Source organism: Montipora foliosa, chromosome 6 (assembly GCF_036669935.1).
Source record: "Montipora foliosa isolate CH-2021 chromosome 6, ASM3666993v2, whole genome shotgun sequence".
Lineage (NCBI taxonomy): Eukaryota > Metazoa > Cnidaria > Anthozoa > Scleractinia > Acroporidae > Montipora > Montipora foliosa.
In genome coordinates this window covers 18,948,243-18,963,242 of record NC_090874.1, presented here as the reverse complement: position 1 = coordinate 18,963,242, position 15,000 = coordinate 18,948,243, and the positions used below count along the sequence as shown (strand labels likewise).

The 15,000-nt window shown below is 40.2% G+C and overlaps 2 protein-coding genes across 3 annotated transcripts in view; one reads left to right on the top strand and one right to left on the bottom strand.

Moving 5' to 3' along the window:
• The window catches only part of LOC138006883 (lysyl oxidase homolog 2A-like), a 39,688-nt gene extending 34,719 nt beyond the window's left edge, over positions 1-4,969 (bottom strand). Inside the window, exon 1 of one of the 2 annotated variants that reach the window (XM_068853497.1) lies at positions 4,643-4,969. Coding sequence is in view for 1 of the 2 variants with exons in the window: in XM_068853496.1 (XP_068709597.1) it covers positions 1,541-1,773 (233 nt within the window). In the remaining variant the exon portion in view is untranslated. Of the gene's footprint in view, positions 1-1,540; positions 1,966-4,642 lie in introns of those variants that run through there. The other variant, XM_068853496.1, reaches the window with a different exon arrangement.
• The window catches only part of LOC138005129 (scavenger receptor cysteine-rich type 1 protein M130-like), a 41,257-nt gene continuing 29,822 nt past the window's right edge, over positions 3,566-15,000 (top strand). The window contains exons 1-7 of the mRNA XM_068851403.1: positions 3,566-4,039; positions 5,615-5,816; positions 7,258-7,605; positions 8,761-8,955; positions 9,367-9,507; positions 11,908-12,217; positions 13,108-13,237. Coding sequence (XP_068707504.1) covers positions 3,819-4,039; positions 5,615-5,816; positions 7,258-7,605; positions 8,761-8,955; positions 9,367-9,507; positions 11,908-12,217; positions 13,108-13,237 — 1,547 coding nt within the window. The 5' untranslated portion in view covers positions 3,566-3,818. The remainder of the gene's footprint in view (positions 4,040-5,614; positions 5,817-7,257; positions 7,606-8,760; positions 8,956-9,366; positions 9,508-11,907; positions 12,218-13,107; positions 13,238-15,000) is intronic.

Here is a 15,000-nt window from a genome sequence, read left to right as displayed (position 1 = left end):
TTCACACCAAAAAAATACAAAATCAATCTTATCCGTACACTTTCTTTTCGTTGTTATCGTATTTGTTCGTCTCCCTTTTTTATTGTTGTTGTTGTTGTTGTTACAGAATGCCTGGTTATCCAGTAGTATCGTAAATTATTAATGGTGTTTAGGAAGACAACAGCAAAATGCTGAACGCCCAACAACGGTACCTAAAAAGATAACTTACATAGTCCTATCCTACTTGGGTTTACGGTTGCCTGCATCGACCTTACAGTATTTTCTAATTGTACCGGTAACATCGTCGTTTTTCCCGAATAAGGACAAATTAGCTCCATCTCTTATGTCCAAAGTTGTCTATAAAGCTAGTTGCTGGGATTGTAATGAAATTACATCGGTACAACAAATAGGCTACATGACCAGAAATCTGAAGACCTCAAAGCGTTGTTACGTAACAACACGTCAGCTCTGGCTGATCACTTAATCTCAACTGGTCACATCATAAAATGGGACCACTTTTAAATTCTAGCCACTGGGAGGTCCGACCAACATTGTACCATAAAAGAAACTCTTTTTCTTCGTGATCTAGCAGCGAAACACCGTATCTCAGTCCATTAATAGTTTTATACATGCGTATTACGTATATGCATTTACTGTGTATATAGTCTCTTTTGTTTTCATTGTTTCTTGTATACATTACCTCCTTTTGTTACTATCAACGTTAGATCATAAATACTCTTGTTTTCCGGCCATTCTAACTGGATCAAAAACAATACACAAACTGCAGTGATAAACATAATGCATTTTAATGTTTATCACCGCAGTTTGTTTATTGTTTTTATCAATGTTACCTCACAAGCTACTCAAATTACTGCAATAAATTTAAACAATTTGGGAATTTAGCTAACGGCTACTTTTTAGTATGTATGTTGAGACATATATACGAAACGTTAAGTCAGTAAAAATTTATTTCAGTTATGCACTTCTTCAGCCTCATGTTTGTCACCGCAGTTTGCGTTTTATTTCAAATCAAGCTTCGTTGGCCAAAGAGGAAAAGTATCGGAAACCTGCTTTGATCTGGATGTGTCACGTGGTTTAGATCTTTCACAACGCTTGTAAAAACAGCACCTTAAAAGATGGAGACAATGCAATCATTCATATCTTATGATTATGTAACTCACGCTTGGACTGCTACCTGTGACTGTAACGAAAGGAAATTGTGAATCAATAATGATTCAGTGTTAAAATATAATATTTTATCCTTTCTTTTTAAAATTTGCCTTCATAGAGTAAATATAACGAATTTCCATAGGATATTTTCAACAGCAAAGCCGAGGGACAAAAATAATCACATAACAGTTTGGTGTAAATAATCCTTGACGCCCCGGCCTTGACGACCAAGCAAATTAATGCTGAAGGCTGGTCATTTTTCAAAACAATGAAATGTGAGATTTATAATTGATTAAAGTGGGTGCCAGCTTTAATCCGGCAAGGTTCAATTCGATTTTTGCTGTAAGATATTTTAACTTGGGCCCTTAGATTCTTTTTAGCATTAACTCACCCTTTGTAGTATCGCATCGCTTCTGGATATCCCAGCATTCGACATACAACGTTGGCTGCGAACTTATCCCATCCGTGATCACAGACACCCCTCCATTCTCCATTGTGTTCGACTTCAACGATGCCTTCAAATCTGTGTTTTCCTCCTCTAAGACGAATACCAGTTAATCCTTCGGTGATTTCAGTTATCAAGAAAACGCTAAGAAAACTCAACAAACGCGCTGTTTTGGACATTGTGGTGCTGGCGGAGTTGATCGAACGAGGATTAAAATACGTCTGGTCAAATGAGATGATCTCTTCCAAATGAGATGAACTCTTCCAGTGCACAGCTCAGCGCAGCTAAAAGAAACCGGAATTTCCCTTGCTGTTGGCTGTGACTGTGGATAGCTGCACCACAGACAGGAAATCGGATAGGGTAACCCCTCAGGAGGCCCTGTTAAATCTGTTTTGCTCAATAGAATCAATAGAGTGACACAATGGCACTTGTATTACGACTTTAATAGATAGCTTCAACTTTGAGAACGTATCGAACTACAATCAGTGACATTTTGTAGGTACACTGACGGAATTAATCGGGCGTATTGTAGGTTTACAATTAGCGATGTTGGGCATGAAGAAAGAACATACAGGGTACTTTTTCCTGCATGGTTCCAACAACTTGTTGTCTCAAAAAAGGAAAGATAAATCTGATAAATAGAAAACGAAAGGAAGAGGGCCATGAGTAAAAGATATACGGTACACCTTTGTTAAGCCAAGAGAGAGGGAAACAACCATTGAGAGATTCGCGCCAATTTTTGCGAAGGAAGGATTACATCCGTTTTATATGGTCATACAAAGGTCATATCATCGTTTCTTAATACCCGATCGGTCAATTTTTTTCCATTTCTATTCCCATGGTTTCCAAGTTTTCAAAGATTTTAAAGCAAAATTACCCTGCAAAAACATGATATCGCTTATGTCAAGCCATTTCATAAAACGTGATTCACTTGAAGTAGCAGTGTTTTTACGCATTCAATTTATCAATGACGTTCCTTTTTGTCATCATTCTTTCATCCAATCCGCCTTCTTCTCATTTCCCACAACGGCATATGGGGATCGAAATGTAGACTCCCGTGAAGATAATGAGCCTGCTACCGAAGTAAAACAGCCAATTTTACAAACATCTTATATTAAGAGCTCTGAAATTATAGGTCAAGGTTACTTCAATGCTTTAGGACGTGACTTTGTACTCGTTGTCACTGCTTGAGTGACACTTAATTGTGATGTGACACCGATGAATTTGAGGAACTGCAGACCTAACATGCAGCTCTCTTTCTTCATTGTCGATTATGCTCTTTTTTGTGTAACTCACTGGTGAATCGATGTTTGATTTGATGACGCTTGAGTATCAGTCCGTATTTCCCTCCATCCGAAGTCATGATACTAGCCACTCGCTGTTTAAAAAACCCGCCCTAGGGGTTAATGTGAAAATGAAGTTGGTTCTGGAGGCTACAGTGACCTATTCGATCCTCTCATAAATGTGAAGTGGCTTTGTAAACGTATGATTACTGTACAGGAGCCTTCTGAGACATTACCAGTACTAGTCATAAGATAGTGAGATGGTTTGAGATGGTGATTTGAATTTCATCCCTTTAACTGCTTTAAGACTAACCCCTCATACTAGCTCGTGGAAAAGTTTTTTTGAACAAATCGATATCTTGGAACCGACAAGCAATACAATTGCCAACCATTGCAAACTGCAAAAAATGATACTGGCCACATGTATGTGGGTGTGTGTTCAATCTTTTCTGGTGTGGCTTTCTTTTATCTTCCTCTCTCGCCAGGGACGATTTGATAGGACTCCAGCACCCTCTCTCTTTTTTTTTTCCTGTGACGAACATCTCTGTTCTGCTTTAGCCTAACATTGTATATATTAAGCGTGGTTCTAAGAGGATTAGGCTCTTTACTTGAGAGCCTTGTCACGTCTTTACGTACGTAGAGTGTTTGGTAATAAGAGCCGACTCCTTTGCGCGCCGACAGTGCTAAATCGAGAACACAAGGACCCACTGTTTTCTCCAAAGATTTAGCGTTGAAAGAGATTCTCAACGAATTTATTATTGACTAACGTATCCACTTACAAATACATTTGAGCGCACGAATATTTCGATCCCCACGGCTGATGACTTTACTCATTTTACTAATTGATAAAAGTCAATTTTCAGTAAATATATCAGCTACAACGATTATTTCGGATCCGGCATAAGTAGTCAAAGTCGTGGTTTCGCTCCAGCAGCTTCGAAATGCGCTGGATATTACTAGCCAGTATCGCGTTCTTAACTGTGGAACTTTCGATATCTGTAAAAGTTCGCTTGGTTGGAGGAAAACACAGATACGAAGGTAGAATCGAGGTATTTTACAGAGGAGTGTGGAGAGCAGTTTGTGACCACAGATGGAACAAGAAAGCAGCGAGGGTAGTTTGTCGAATGCTTGGGTACCCGGACGCCTTGCGTTTCACAAAAGGGTAAGTTCCGGTAACTATAATAATATGCTTGCAAAGCGTTTGACGCCAACAATACTTCGATTGCTCTGTTGATAGCGAAGGGTTTTTACTTTCCAGCGCTTAATATTTTGGCGGACGTAATTCAAATCTCAACAGAATATGCACGGGCAATTTTTCCGGAAACCACTGACGTTGCACGAACCATGTAGTGCTTTCAGTAATTAATTAAATTGCTATCCTCCAATTTGGGTCAGGATTTTCCTTGCAGAGATTGTAGAGTAAGGTATACAGTTTGTCACTGAATCATTCATGTCTACACCCAGAAAATTGTGATTGCTACGATTTCATCACATAACGAACACTTCCGTTCATTTGAGTCACGAAATCGCTTCAAGGATAAGTTTGCATACTAAGAAAGGAATACCAGTGGATTTCTTATTAAAGCAATCCGCAGGAGGAAGGCAAAAGTATAAAAAAATGTGTCAATCCCAAAAGAAAGCCATTTTTACAATATCTATAAATATAACTACTTCAATTATCTCTATTATGCAATGGTACATTCTGGAAGGATTGACGATATGCAAGGTCGATTGAAGGAAACCCCGAAAAATTTTGATTGCCTACCTGGGTGACTACCCAGACCGATCTTTGCACCTGTCTGTCTTCAGTTTATTGTGGACCCCATCCCTGGTGGAGAGATTATTGCTTGTTAGAAGAGTTCCATTTGTCCAGATGCTGGTTTCTAGCGGACTGCTCGAGCTAGCATCCAAGGGGAACGGGTCTTTTTCCCGTCCAAATTTCGTGGGTAATTTCTTTGTTTCGTCCCGACCGATTGCGTTTGGGCTGTAAATAGTGAAGTGGTAGAACTGCGAGCGGAAAATGAGACTGATGTACCTATGCTCCGTCCCAAATCACTTTTCATTTCCCTCACCTAAGGGATAATTTGCCTTGGAACAGGCCCTTGTGGAGGGCCCGGTATGACCAATCGATAAAAACCGATATCGGAAAACCGTTCGATAAATCGATATCAATCGATAATTTTTAATTAATCGATATCGATTTTATCGATCAATCGATAGAAATCGATACTCACAGTCTTCCGCGTATTTAACGATATCGATTTTATCGATTAATCGATTTTAACGGAGTATCGACATTTAGCTTGAACAGTTTCTGAGTAAATACAAAAAGCGGTTATGTTATGTTGCGTTTCCCCGTTGAATCATGCCAGGGAATCGTGTTAATATTATTTGATTATCAGTATTCATTCAATTATCGATTTGTTAAATAAATCTTTAAATTCGTCCTACTTGATTCATTGAATCGTAAGAGTGTTTTTATGGAAGATTTGATACATTTTAGAAATTCGATAAAATCGATAACATTAATTTAAAAATCGATAATTATCGATTACTCACAACGTGTCCTTTTATCGATTTTAATCGATTTCCGATACAATTTACTAATTTTTATCGATTGTTATCGAATGTTATCGATTATCGGTTTTATCGATTGCACATGCCGGGTGGAGGGGGAAAAATGGAAACTGGATTCCAACAATTATGTGAGATGTGTTTGTTCTTCATCTGTACTCAGACCGCATGCATTTGGTCGGGGAAATGGAAAATTCTGGCTAGATGACGTCAAATGTTCCGGAGAGGAGGAATCTATTGATAAGTGTTCCCACAGACCTTGGGGCTGGAACAACTGTTTGCCATTTAATCAAGCCGGTACAGTCTGCAAAAGGCATATGAGCGACTTAGTCATTGAGCCAGAACCTTCAATATCGAGCCGCGAGGTACTTCGTATTTGCACAACATACGTTCTCCTTATATCATTTTTAATTATGGAGTGCTCGAGTAGAGTGCTTATAGATCACAAAGTCATTAATTATTAGGACATGTGTGTCATGACTTAGGACGCTTTCAATTTGACCAGAAGTTTCATTTAAGAATTTCGATAATTTCATATGGCGAAGGGAACAGTTTCCGGTTGGCCGATCTAAGGAGTATTGCCCCAATTGCGCGATTTTTCGGCTATCCTGGAATTCCGTAACGTTAGGACCACTTCGCGAGGAATACCCAAATTTCCCTTTTTTTTCCCGCAATATATCTGTTCCATTCGATTCCATACCCGGTTTTTTTCCAAATTTTTGGTCGAACGAAAAGAGTCCTTAATCCTTTGGTGGGGTCAATTGCATCAATTGTCTGTTTGTTCTCAGTAGATACGCGGCCTTTAAAGCATTAGCACAATGTTTGCTTCTTGTGTGCTTGGAACGACGAAGATCAAAAAGAAAGTAAATTGGCGAGCGAAACCTCTGGAGCGGGGATATTGGAGTTAGGGAAAGGGTATTGCTGTCTTTGTTCCCTCCCCAATCCCTCGCTCAACTCGCTACGCCCGCCAATTTGTTTTTGTCTTGTTCTTTCTTCTTATTACGTTCCTCTGGGTGCCCTGCTCCCAGGATAAACTATTCACACAAACATCAAAAGTCGATAGAGCGGCAATTAAAATCAAAGCCACATTTATTATTTCAGCCACTCACATTAAATACTGGAAATCAAATGAACCAACCATGTCGAAAAGCAAACGCACTCTCCAGACACTCAGCGCGGGAACGATTGGTCTGGCGTTTTCACTCCGATTGGCTGATAACGATGAAAACACAAATCGACTGAACCCCTAAATTAAATTGGACCTCAAATTGAAAACTAATTTATGCGCAAGATAACGGTTGATTCCTTTGGTTGACTATAATAATAATATAACGATAATCAGTTTATTTAAGTCCCAAGGTTTTTTAGCCGAGTACGAGTGCTCTACTGATTGGGGAGACCACAAATCAACTGAAATCAGAACAAAGCAAATCACTCCTCTTTGGGTCTCACAATAAATGAGGACAAAATGCGTCCTTTGAGCAGACTATAAACCTTAGGCCCTGTCTCAAAACTCTTGCTTGTATTTCCAAAGAGATACGCAGGGCACGGAATTCGCGATGTTGTGTCCTGGCCTCTGCGTGACATAACGGGGGCATCTTTCTGTTGTGTGACCTCCCTTACCACGGTGACACTCATAACTAATATTTACAACTGAGCAAACAAAATCTAAGTTTACTCGAACCATCGTCAGACCCACTGAGGATGTTGTTTTAACTGATTGAATTTTATTGAATGGATTTGCTAACCAAGTCATGCATGTATTAATGCTCATGTTCAACGTTCTCTTTTTCACTTCCATTCCAGGTGCGAAAAGTCAATATCAGATTACTGGGCCCTGTTGTAGATGACTACATATCCGAAGGTATTGTCCAAGTAGAACACAAAGGGAAATGGGGCTACATTTGCCCCTCTGCTTGGACGCCTGTCAACTCGTTCGTTTTGTGTGGTCAGCTTGGATTTCCAAACAGCGAAAAGCAGGGGTCGTATTCAGTTGCATTACAGGAGCTAGAGCCGGTTTATTGGCTAGATGAAGTCAGTTGTCAAGGGTGGGAGTCATCCATTGTGTCGTGTCTGCATGCCGGGTTTGATCGTCACCAGTGCAGCGATACAGGAGCGTTGAGGATCAAATGCGTTCGAAGAAATATCACAAAGGTTAGTACTAGCTCAGGCACGCGAAGCGCGCCAGCGGAGCACCATGGGTAAGATTTTTTGGGAATTCTACCGATGCGAGAAATTTTGGTTATGACGTCAGCGTACGCCCGTCCTTTCGCCCGAACAGACTAGGATCCTCAACTCGACTCTATTATAAGTCTTTCGCGATTATTCGGCCTCGTTCAAGTCCTACAATATGGGCAAAGTATCCTAAAAATAAGACGCTTCTTTAAGCGTTTACTCGGAATACCTTGAGGCGCAGAAGTAGGGTGATCAAGGGCGGATCCAGGATTTTTCTTAGAAGGGGGTGCACCCCTGAGAAATGACTTAACTGACGGGTCACGTAAACAGATTTTGTCCCGTCAAATTCGTTGTTTAAGTAAGGCCAGTAAGAATAAATAACCCGGGAGCTCCGCTTTTAGGCTTGGCTAAGTCTATATATTAGATGTTCTACAAGAACACAAATCCTCCTTTGTTTTAGATCGAAAAAGTCAATTGAAGTAAGTGCCAGGGCGTCTCTTATCTTTTTACACACTTTGGTCGCACTGATGAGCCAGGGCCACCAATATGTAACCCAAAACAAAATCCAATTTACTTGAAAAGTTAACTTAAGATCTCTTGAAGAGATTTGAAGCATGTTAGATCATCGCTATCACGAAAATTATTTGAGCAGTAACGAAAGGGAAGCCTGAAACGGTATTTGAACCCACGATCTCTGCACTACAGGACCGATATGAAACATTTCCCGAGATTAAATTTTTTGTGGGGGAGTACATACGACGGTGTTTTATGTACTGTTTAAAAAACGACCAGCAATGTTTTATCGGGTTTGAAAACACGAGGCGTAGCCAAGTGTTTTTAGACCCGATAAAACACGTGCTGCGAGTTTTTTGAACGGCTTCAAACACATTCCACAAAAAGCGTGTGCCTCGGGAGTCCGAACAAAGGTTCAAAATGTGATTGATATAAGCATGCAAGAAAACAGGCCGAGCTTCATTACTATTCTATTCAATTCTTCATATAAAGCATTCTATTGAATATTGTTTTATCGGTTAAAGCTCATACACGTGACGTCTTATCGATGTTTTGATATGCTGTAAGGTTCATGAATTATGAATGAGTCTTTCAAGGAAAAACCATTTTCCTTTCTTCCAGCCTTTGGACGTAAGACTTCGAAGCGGTGTTTTAGTGTCAGAGGGGCGAGTAGAGGTTCAATATCACGGCTTCTGGGGCACAGTATGTGATGATCACTGGACGATGAAAGAAGCCAATGTCGTCTGCAGGTCACTTGGGTATGGGTCAGCGGCAATGGCAACAATAAGTGCATACTACGGAAGAGGAATGGGAAGAGTAATGTATCTCTTGTAGTCTTTTGTCCATTTCAATTCTGGTCCAAAGCCAGCGATGTAATTTGCTGTTGAAAGCGTTAGCGGACGAATGCCATTTCACAAACGTTTTGGCTTTAAATTACCACGTGGCTTGATGATAGGCGTGCTTCAAAATATAGCAACACTTTGTTCATTCAATCGGAGGCCAAACCAAATGCTTGCACGCGTTTCCCCGCGCTCACTGTTGGCTGCATGTATTTGGTTTGCATTTATATTATGTGATTGGTTGGTTCATTTAATTTTCTGCCTTTGCTGTGACCGGTCAAAGTAGTTTCTCAGTTTTCTGTTTTTGACCGATTACAAGTTGACCAAAAACTACCAAAGAAACAAAAATAACCTGTAGTACGAGTATTAAATTTTTTTTTTTCGGCAGGTCTTATTGGATGAAGTTGTATGCAAGGGAATCGAGAGACATATCAGCCAATGCCGACATAGCGGCTGGCGCAAATCAAACTGTCATAACCACGAAGATGCTGGCGTCAGATGTTACGTGCCACCTCTCCAGGGACATCAGGTATCTATGATAACTTTAAGTAGTCTGAGGCTCCAAAAGTGCTATGGAAAAGAGAGAGTTCGAGGAGAGATAGAGAGTTTCCCATTCTCGTCCACATTTTTCGATGCAGCTACATGCCTTGAAGTTATCGTATTTATGTTACACACTAGTAGAATAAGGTAACGGATTCTGTCTTTTTGTGGAGAACACAACTCGCCACTAAAACTCGTGGTTTTCATTTTTTGATAATAGGCCATTTCCGAGTTCCTGTCTGCCTTCTCTTCAAAGCGAGTCTAAGTGCGAAGTTTTTGTGATGGTAATTAGGTCTACTTTACATATGAATGAAAACTAATTTTCATGAGAAAAACTTCGCACTTAAACTCGCGTTGAAAAGGAGGCAGACATGAACTCGGAAATGGCTTATTAACTCATTTCTGTACCCTACAAAAGCCGCTGACTCTTGACCAATGCACTTTTTTGTTGTCCTTGGTTATCTCAAGATGCCATTGGGGCTATGGTGGTATCAATAGCAGGAAAGTTCAGTTGGTGTAGAATTTCGCTGCCCTGACTGTTCTTGGGCTCATAAAATTTGGTAGTATTTTACAAGGTATCGTGTCCCTGGAGTGGCTTCCTGTTGCCATCAGTCTGTAAAGTGACGTTGTAATGATGTCTAAATGTGTAAGCGGAATCGGTCTCCGCTATCTAGCCAACATTATGCCGCGTTCTCAAGTCCAATTTAGAAAGACAGCAAGATCAATAAACATTTAAGATGCACCAGTGGCTCAGTAGTTTAAGCATCGGGCTGCCGTGCGGGAGGTCGTGAGTTCGAATCCGGCCGGACCAGCACGCAGGGTCTTAAAATAACTGAGGAGAACGTGCTGCCTTTGTAATTACATCCGCAAATGGTTAAGACTTTCAAGTCTTCTCGGATAAGAATTATAAACCGTAGGCCCCGTCTCATAACTCTTCAATGTTCACAACCCAGTCGGACATAAAAAACCCACACACTATATTCTTAAAGAGTTGGGTATGGAGCTCCCGGTGTTATGGTCAGGCCTCATTTCATTCACTCATGTACCGGGAGAGATCGCTAATGGGCTGATAACGGCTGCCAGCGGCGCCTGTATACGCTGATGTCCGATCTCACGATCATAATAATAATAATAATAATAATAATAATAATAATAATAATAATCACTTTGTTTACCCTCGGATTTTTAGAGTAGCTAATAGCTAATATCTCCGAGCATTGAATATATACAATTGTTCACTTGCTTGTAAAGCGCATTTGACTATGTCAATCATTACCATTACCATTAGCCAATGGTCTGCAGTAGTTTGCCCACGGATAGGCTAAACTGAGCAAGCATCAAATTCATTAACAGTGTCAAAGACTTCAGATCACGAATAACAGAGCTACTTTATTCTGACTGATTCGTGCACTTAAATTCAGTAATTCTAATCCTTTCTGCATTTTAAATGACGTCAAAACGAAATGCCGATCGCTTTCCAGAATGTTCCATGGAGAGATGACGTTGTTTGCATCCGCGTTCGCTAAGCCAATGAAAATTCGCGTTCGTTTGTTTTTGTTCGATAAGCCAATCAAATACTTTGCATTTTTGTTTACGTTCTGTTTTTACGTTTATTTTTCAAGATCATATGAAAGTCGCTCTAATTTTTAACTTAGTTACGTTGTCTCAGTGCGTTCACTGAAACCGGGACTGCCCAGGTAATGAAAACCAATCAGAGAGCAGAACCGAAACAATAGATTACAACATTTTGAGATCCAGCGAATGAAATGTCCGGTACAATACAATACAATACAATACATACTTAATTGACCGCTCCCCATAGGGGCTTTTCAGGGCCAATGAAACACAACGAAACAACAGAACAGAACAACAACAACAATTGTTAAGAATCCCAACTGGCCGGAGGCAAACCAGTTGGCTATTTACAAGTGCAGCTGGGAAGTTGAACCAGGGACTACCAGGATCAAATTCAACGAGTGGTCAGAGCGGGTCTTGAACCCGGGATCTCTGGATCTCAAGGCAAACGCTCTAACCACTGGGCCACACTGCCTCCTTACAGTGTACAAAACAATGAAATCGCAAGTTGTTCGTTGACCGGTGATGCTTACGCGACTATGTGGTCGATTGGTTCTCACTATCTGGGTGGCCCCGGTTTCAGTGAACGCACTGTAAGTATTTATTTTTTACAACTGAAATAAAGTATGTAAGTATGATTCCCTAGGGTAGCAAAGAAACGAAGATCGTGCTGGTGTCTCAAACGTAAATTCCCACAATTGAACTCTATTCTTATGCAACTAATTTCCTTTGTTTCGATCGAAAAAAAAAATGTAGATAATCACGTGACTGAAAACCAAGAATGAAGATGAGCTTTTTAACATTTTTCTTGTAGATTAGAATCCTGGGAGGCACAAACTCAAAGGAGGGCCGTGTGGAAGTGTTCCACGATAGAAAATGGGGAACAGTCTGTGGAGATGACTGGGGAATAGAGGAAGCCATGACAGTGTGCCGACAGCTTAATCTTGGTTATGCTGGCAAGGCTGTAACGAAGAATAACTTTAGCGAAACGGACCTAAAGGTGATCATGTCGGGGGTACGATGCCGCGTTGACGAGATCTCCCTTTATAACTGTCAGCACGATGAATGGAAAAATACTACTTGCAGCAGCAAAGAAAGCTTAGCTGGGGTTGTGTGCGTTAACGGTAAGATCTAAGCAAGATTGGTTTGTAATTGATTGTAAAAAACAAAGTTGTTGTTGCTGTGACTATTCACAACCGATGACGGAATTCAAATGAGGCAGTTATAACAACGAAAGCAAATACATGCAGCCCGCACTTAGAGCGGGAATACGTGAATGCGGCGCCAGATTTTTGAACCATTCAATACGTGGTCTTTTCCGACTAAGTCACATATGTATTTGACCCGTCTGCTTATGGGTGAGTTGTGATTGGTTCGTTTACATATTTGCTCCTGCCAGTCATTAGATATTGCGGCTGGTTTCGATTGTATGTCATTTTACAGTCACCGGGGAGGTCACATTTAACCCTCCCTGCCTTTATACCTCTCAGCTCTACCTTTCGTCGGCGTAAAAATTGCCACTGCTTTCAGAAATATGCGGCAAACTGCTTTTTTTTGTTCCCGCTCTCGAATAAAACGTCGAACTTCCCATGAGAAGAACTAAATAGAACGAATTATGTTCATGCATGACGAGTCCGACGTTTGACTCCATTAAATTCGACGATCTGTATTTAGATCGACAAACACGTTCTATATATAGAACGCGAGAAGATCGCGTCTGGGACAAACGTCGAATTTTTGACTTATGTATATTTTCGCTTTTGCATTTGGTTTGACGTTAAGGTCAAAGTTTGACCCAACAATCTTAATTTAGGTCTACCCACATTAATTTGCATGGACCCAAACTACCGTTTAGTTCGTCTCGTTTAGTCCAGCCCTAAGGCCCGTTTCAAACGTCGAACTTCACATGTGCCGACTCTAATGCAAATGAAAAAATCTATTGTTTTTGCTCATTTGCATTAGATTCGGCACATGTGAAATGCGACGTTTAAAACGTCCTACTTTCTTTCCTCAGCTTTACCGGATCTTGTAATCGACACCGATTTGTTGCGCATTCACATGGAAATGAATGCGATTGCTTTGGAATACTTGCAGTGTGCACTGGAAGAGAACTGCTTATCTGCTAGTGCAGCTGCGGCGATGAGGTAATCTTAAAAGGCTCTTTAATTGGATAATCTTCTCTTATTACCTATACATGCTTTTACCAAGTTCATAATATACATGGAAAGATTTCCCCATTCTGATTGGTTAAGAGAAACGTAGTTTCCAGGTCATTACAGAATAGAGGTAATCAGTGCAAAAGGAGGTAATAAATCAAGTATTCTGATTGGTCGATGATCAAAAAGAGTCTGGGTGGCCTATCAAATTCGAGAACCAGATCGCGCAATTTTGCGTGAGTGCGTGATACGTGTGCGTTTTTTATTTATTAATTACAATAATTCCATTTCGCAATTATTTCATTTCTGCCATTAATGTGGATAATTTGGGTAATTTTTTAAAATATATTTGCAACCTCGTTCTCAGGATCCCCTGGGAACGAGGTTGATATATTTGAATGAACTTGATCTGGTGTAACGAATATTCGAAAAATCCTTTCATTCACTGAGGTTTAATACGAAAGAAGACTCTCCAAAAATAAGAGGATCAGAAAGGTAGAAAAAGAAAAACCGGACCCTTAGCCAGGCGAAACGACTTAGCAAGAGCGAAATGGTTTTCGAGTGACTGGTTAACACAGTCTGCAATGTTGAAATTTATGTATATGAAAAAAATTCTCCATTCTGATTGGCTAAGAGAAATGCAGTTTTCAGGTAACACAGTGCAGAAAAGAGGTAATTCAGTCCAAAAAGACGTAACAAACCAACAATTGAGGCACTCTGATTGGCCTGTTTGCGTGATACGCGCGCGTTGTTCAGTCTGCAAAATTATGATAAGCTGTCTTGAATTTTTTTCATCTTTGAAAAAAAATTAATCGTGCTTATTTATTCCAAATTGCGCTCGAAATCGTGTGAATTCCTATTTTTTAAAAAACAATCAAAAAGACTAGCAGTGCTTTCAAATTAAAAACATAAGCTTTAGGGGCAGCTGAAGTCGTTTTGTAGCCTTTTTTTCTAAGTTCTCCTCCCGATTGAGGCGTGATTACCTACGCCTTTAGTTTTGACCTTTCAGTGTTCCGTCCAGCATTACTAATCTCACTAAGAGAAATAATTTTGTGGAGACCAGTATCCCTTTTGGTGTTACAAGTATATTCTAGTGTATTTCTTCTCTCTATTCTTCTCCTGCTCTCCTTTCCTCATCTTCCTAAAATTGGCTGCAAGCTTTGTGCATTTATCACATACGGGGCAAAATTACCGCTTGCTGATTGGCTGAGACGGAGGGCATTTTTTCTTAATCACGAGGGCACTTTTGGTGGTAATCAAGAGGGCATGATTACTTGATCCTGACTGGTTAACAGTTACTTATCCAGAGCAAGCGAAGTTACAATAGAATCTTCTTTCAGATTCTGACTCTGATTAAACTGCTTTTTGTCCACACATAAAATGCATTTTAAGCGCGATTTCTGTAGGCAGCCACGATTTATTGAATTGGACTTTAACCGAATGAAAGAGTGTTTAGTTGATTGTCATTTGTCCGGCTTACGTCAATAATTTTACCCTTTATGTGATAAACTTGTAATCGCAATGTACCCTCGTGCAATTTGTGTGATAACTTTGAAAATACCCGTGGAAAAATGTGAAAAATTCATGTGTCTGTCCGCTTATTGACAATAAAAATTAGCCAATGAGCGCGCGAGAATTTTGCAGTCATTGTAAAAATACTAAGCAGCCACCTCTCATAAGCGACCGGTTTTGCATATTAATCGTATGTTTTCTTTCAGTAAAAACAGTGCCGTTGAAATTATCATAAGTGA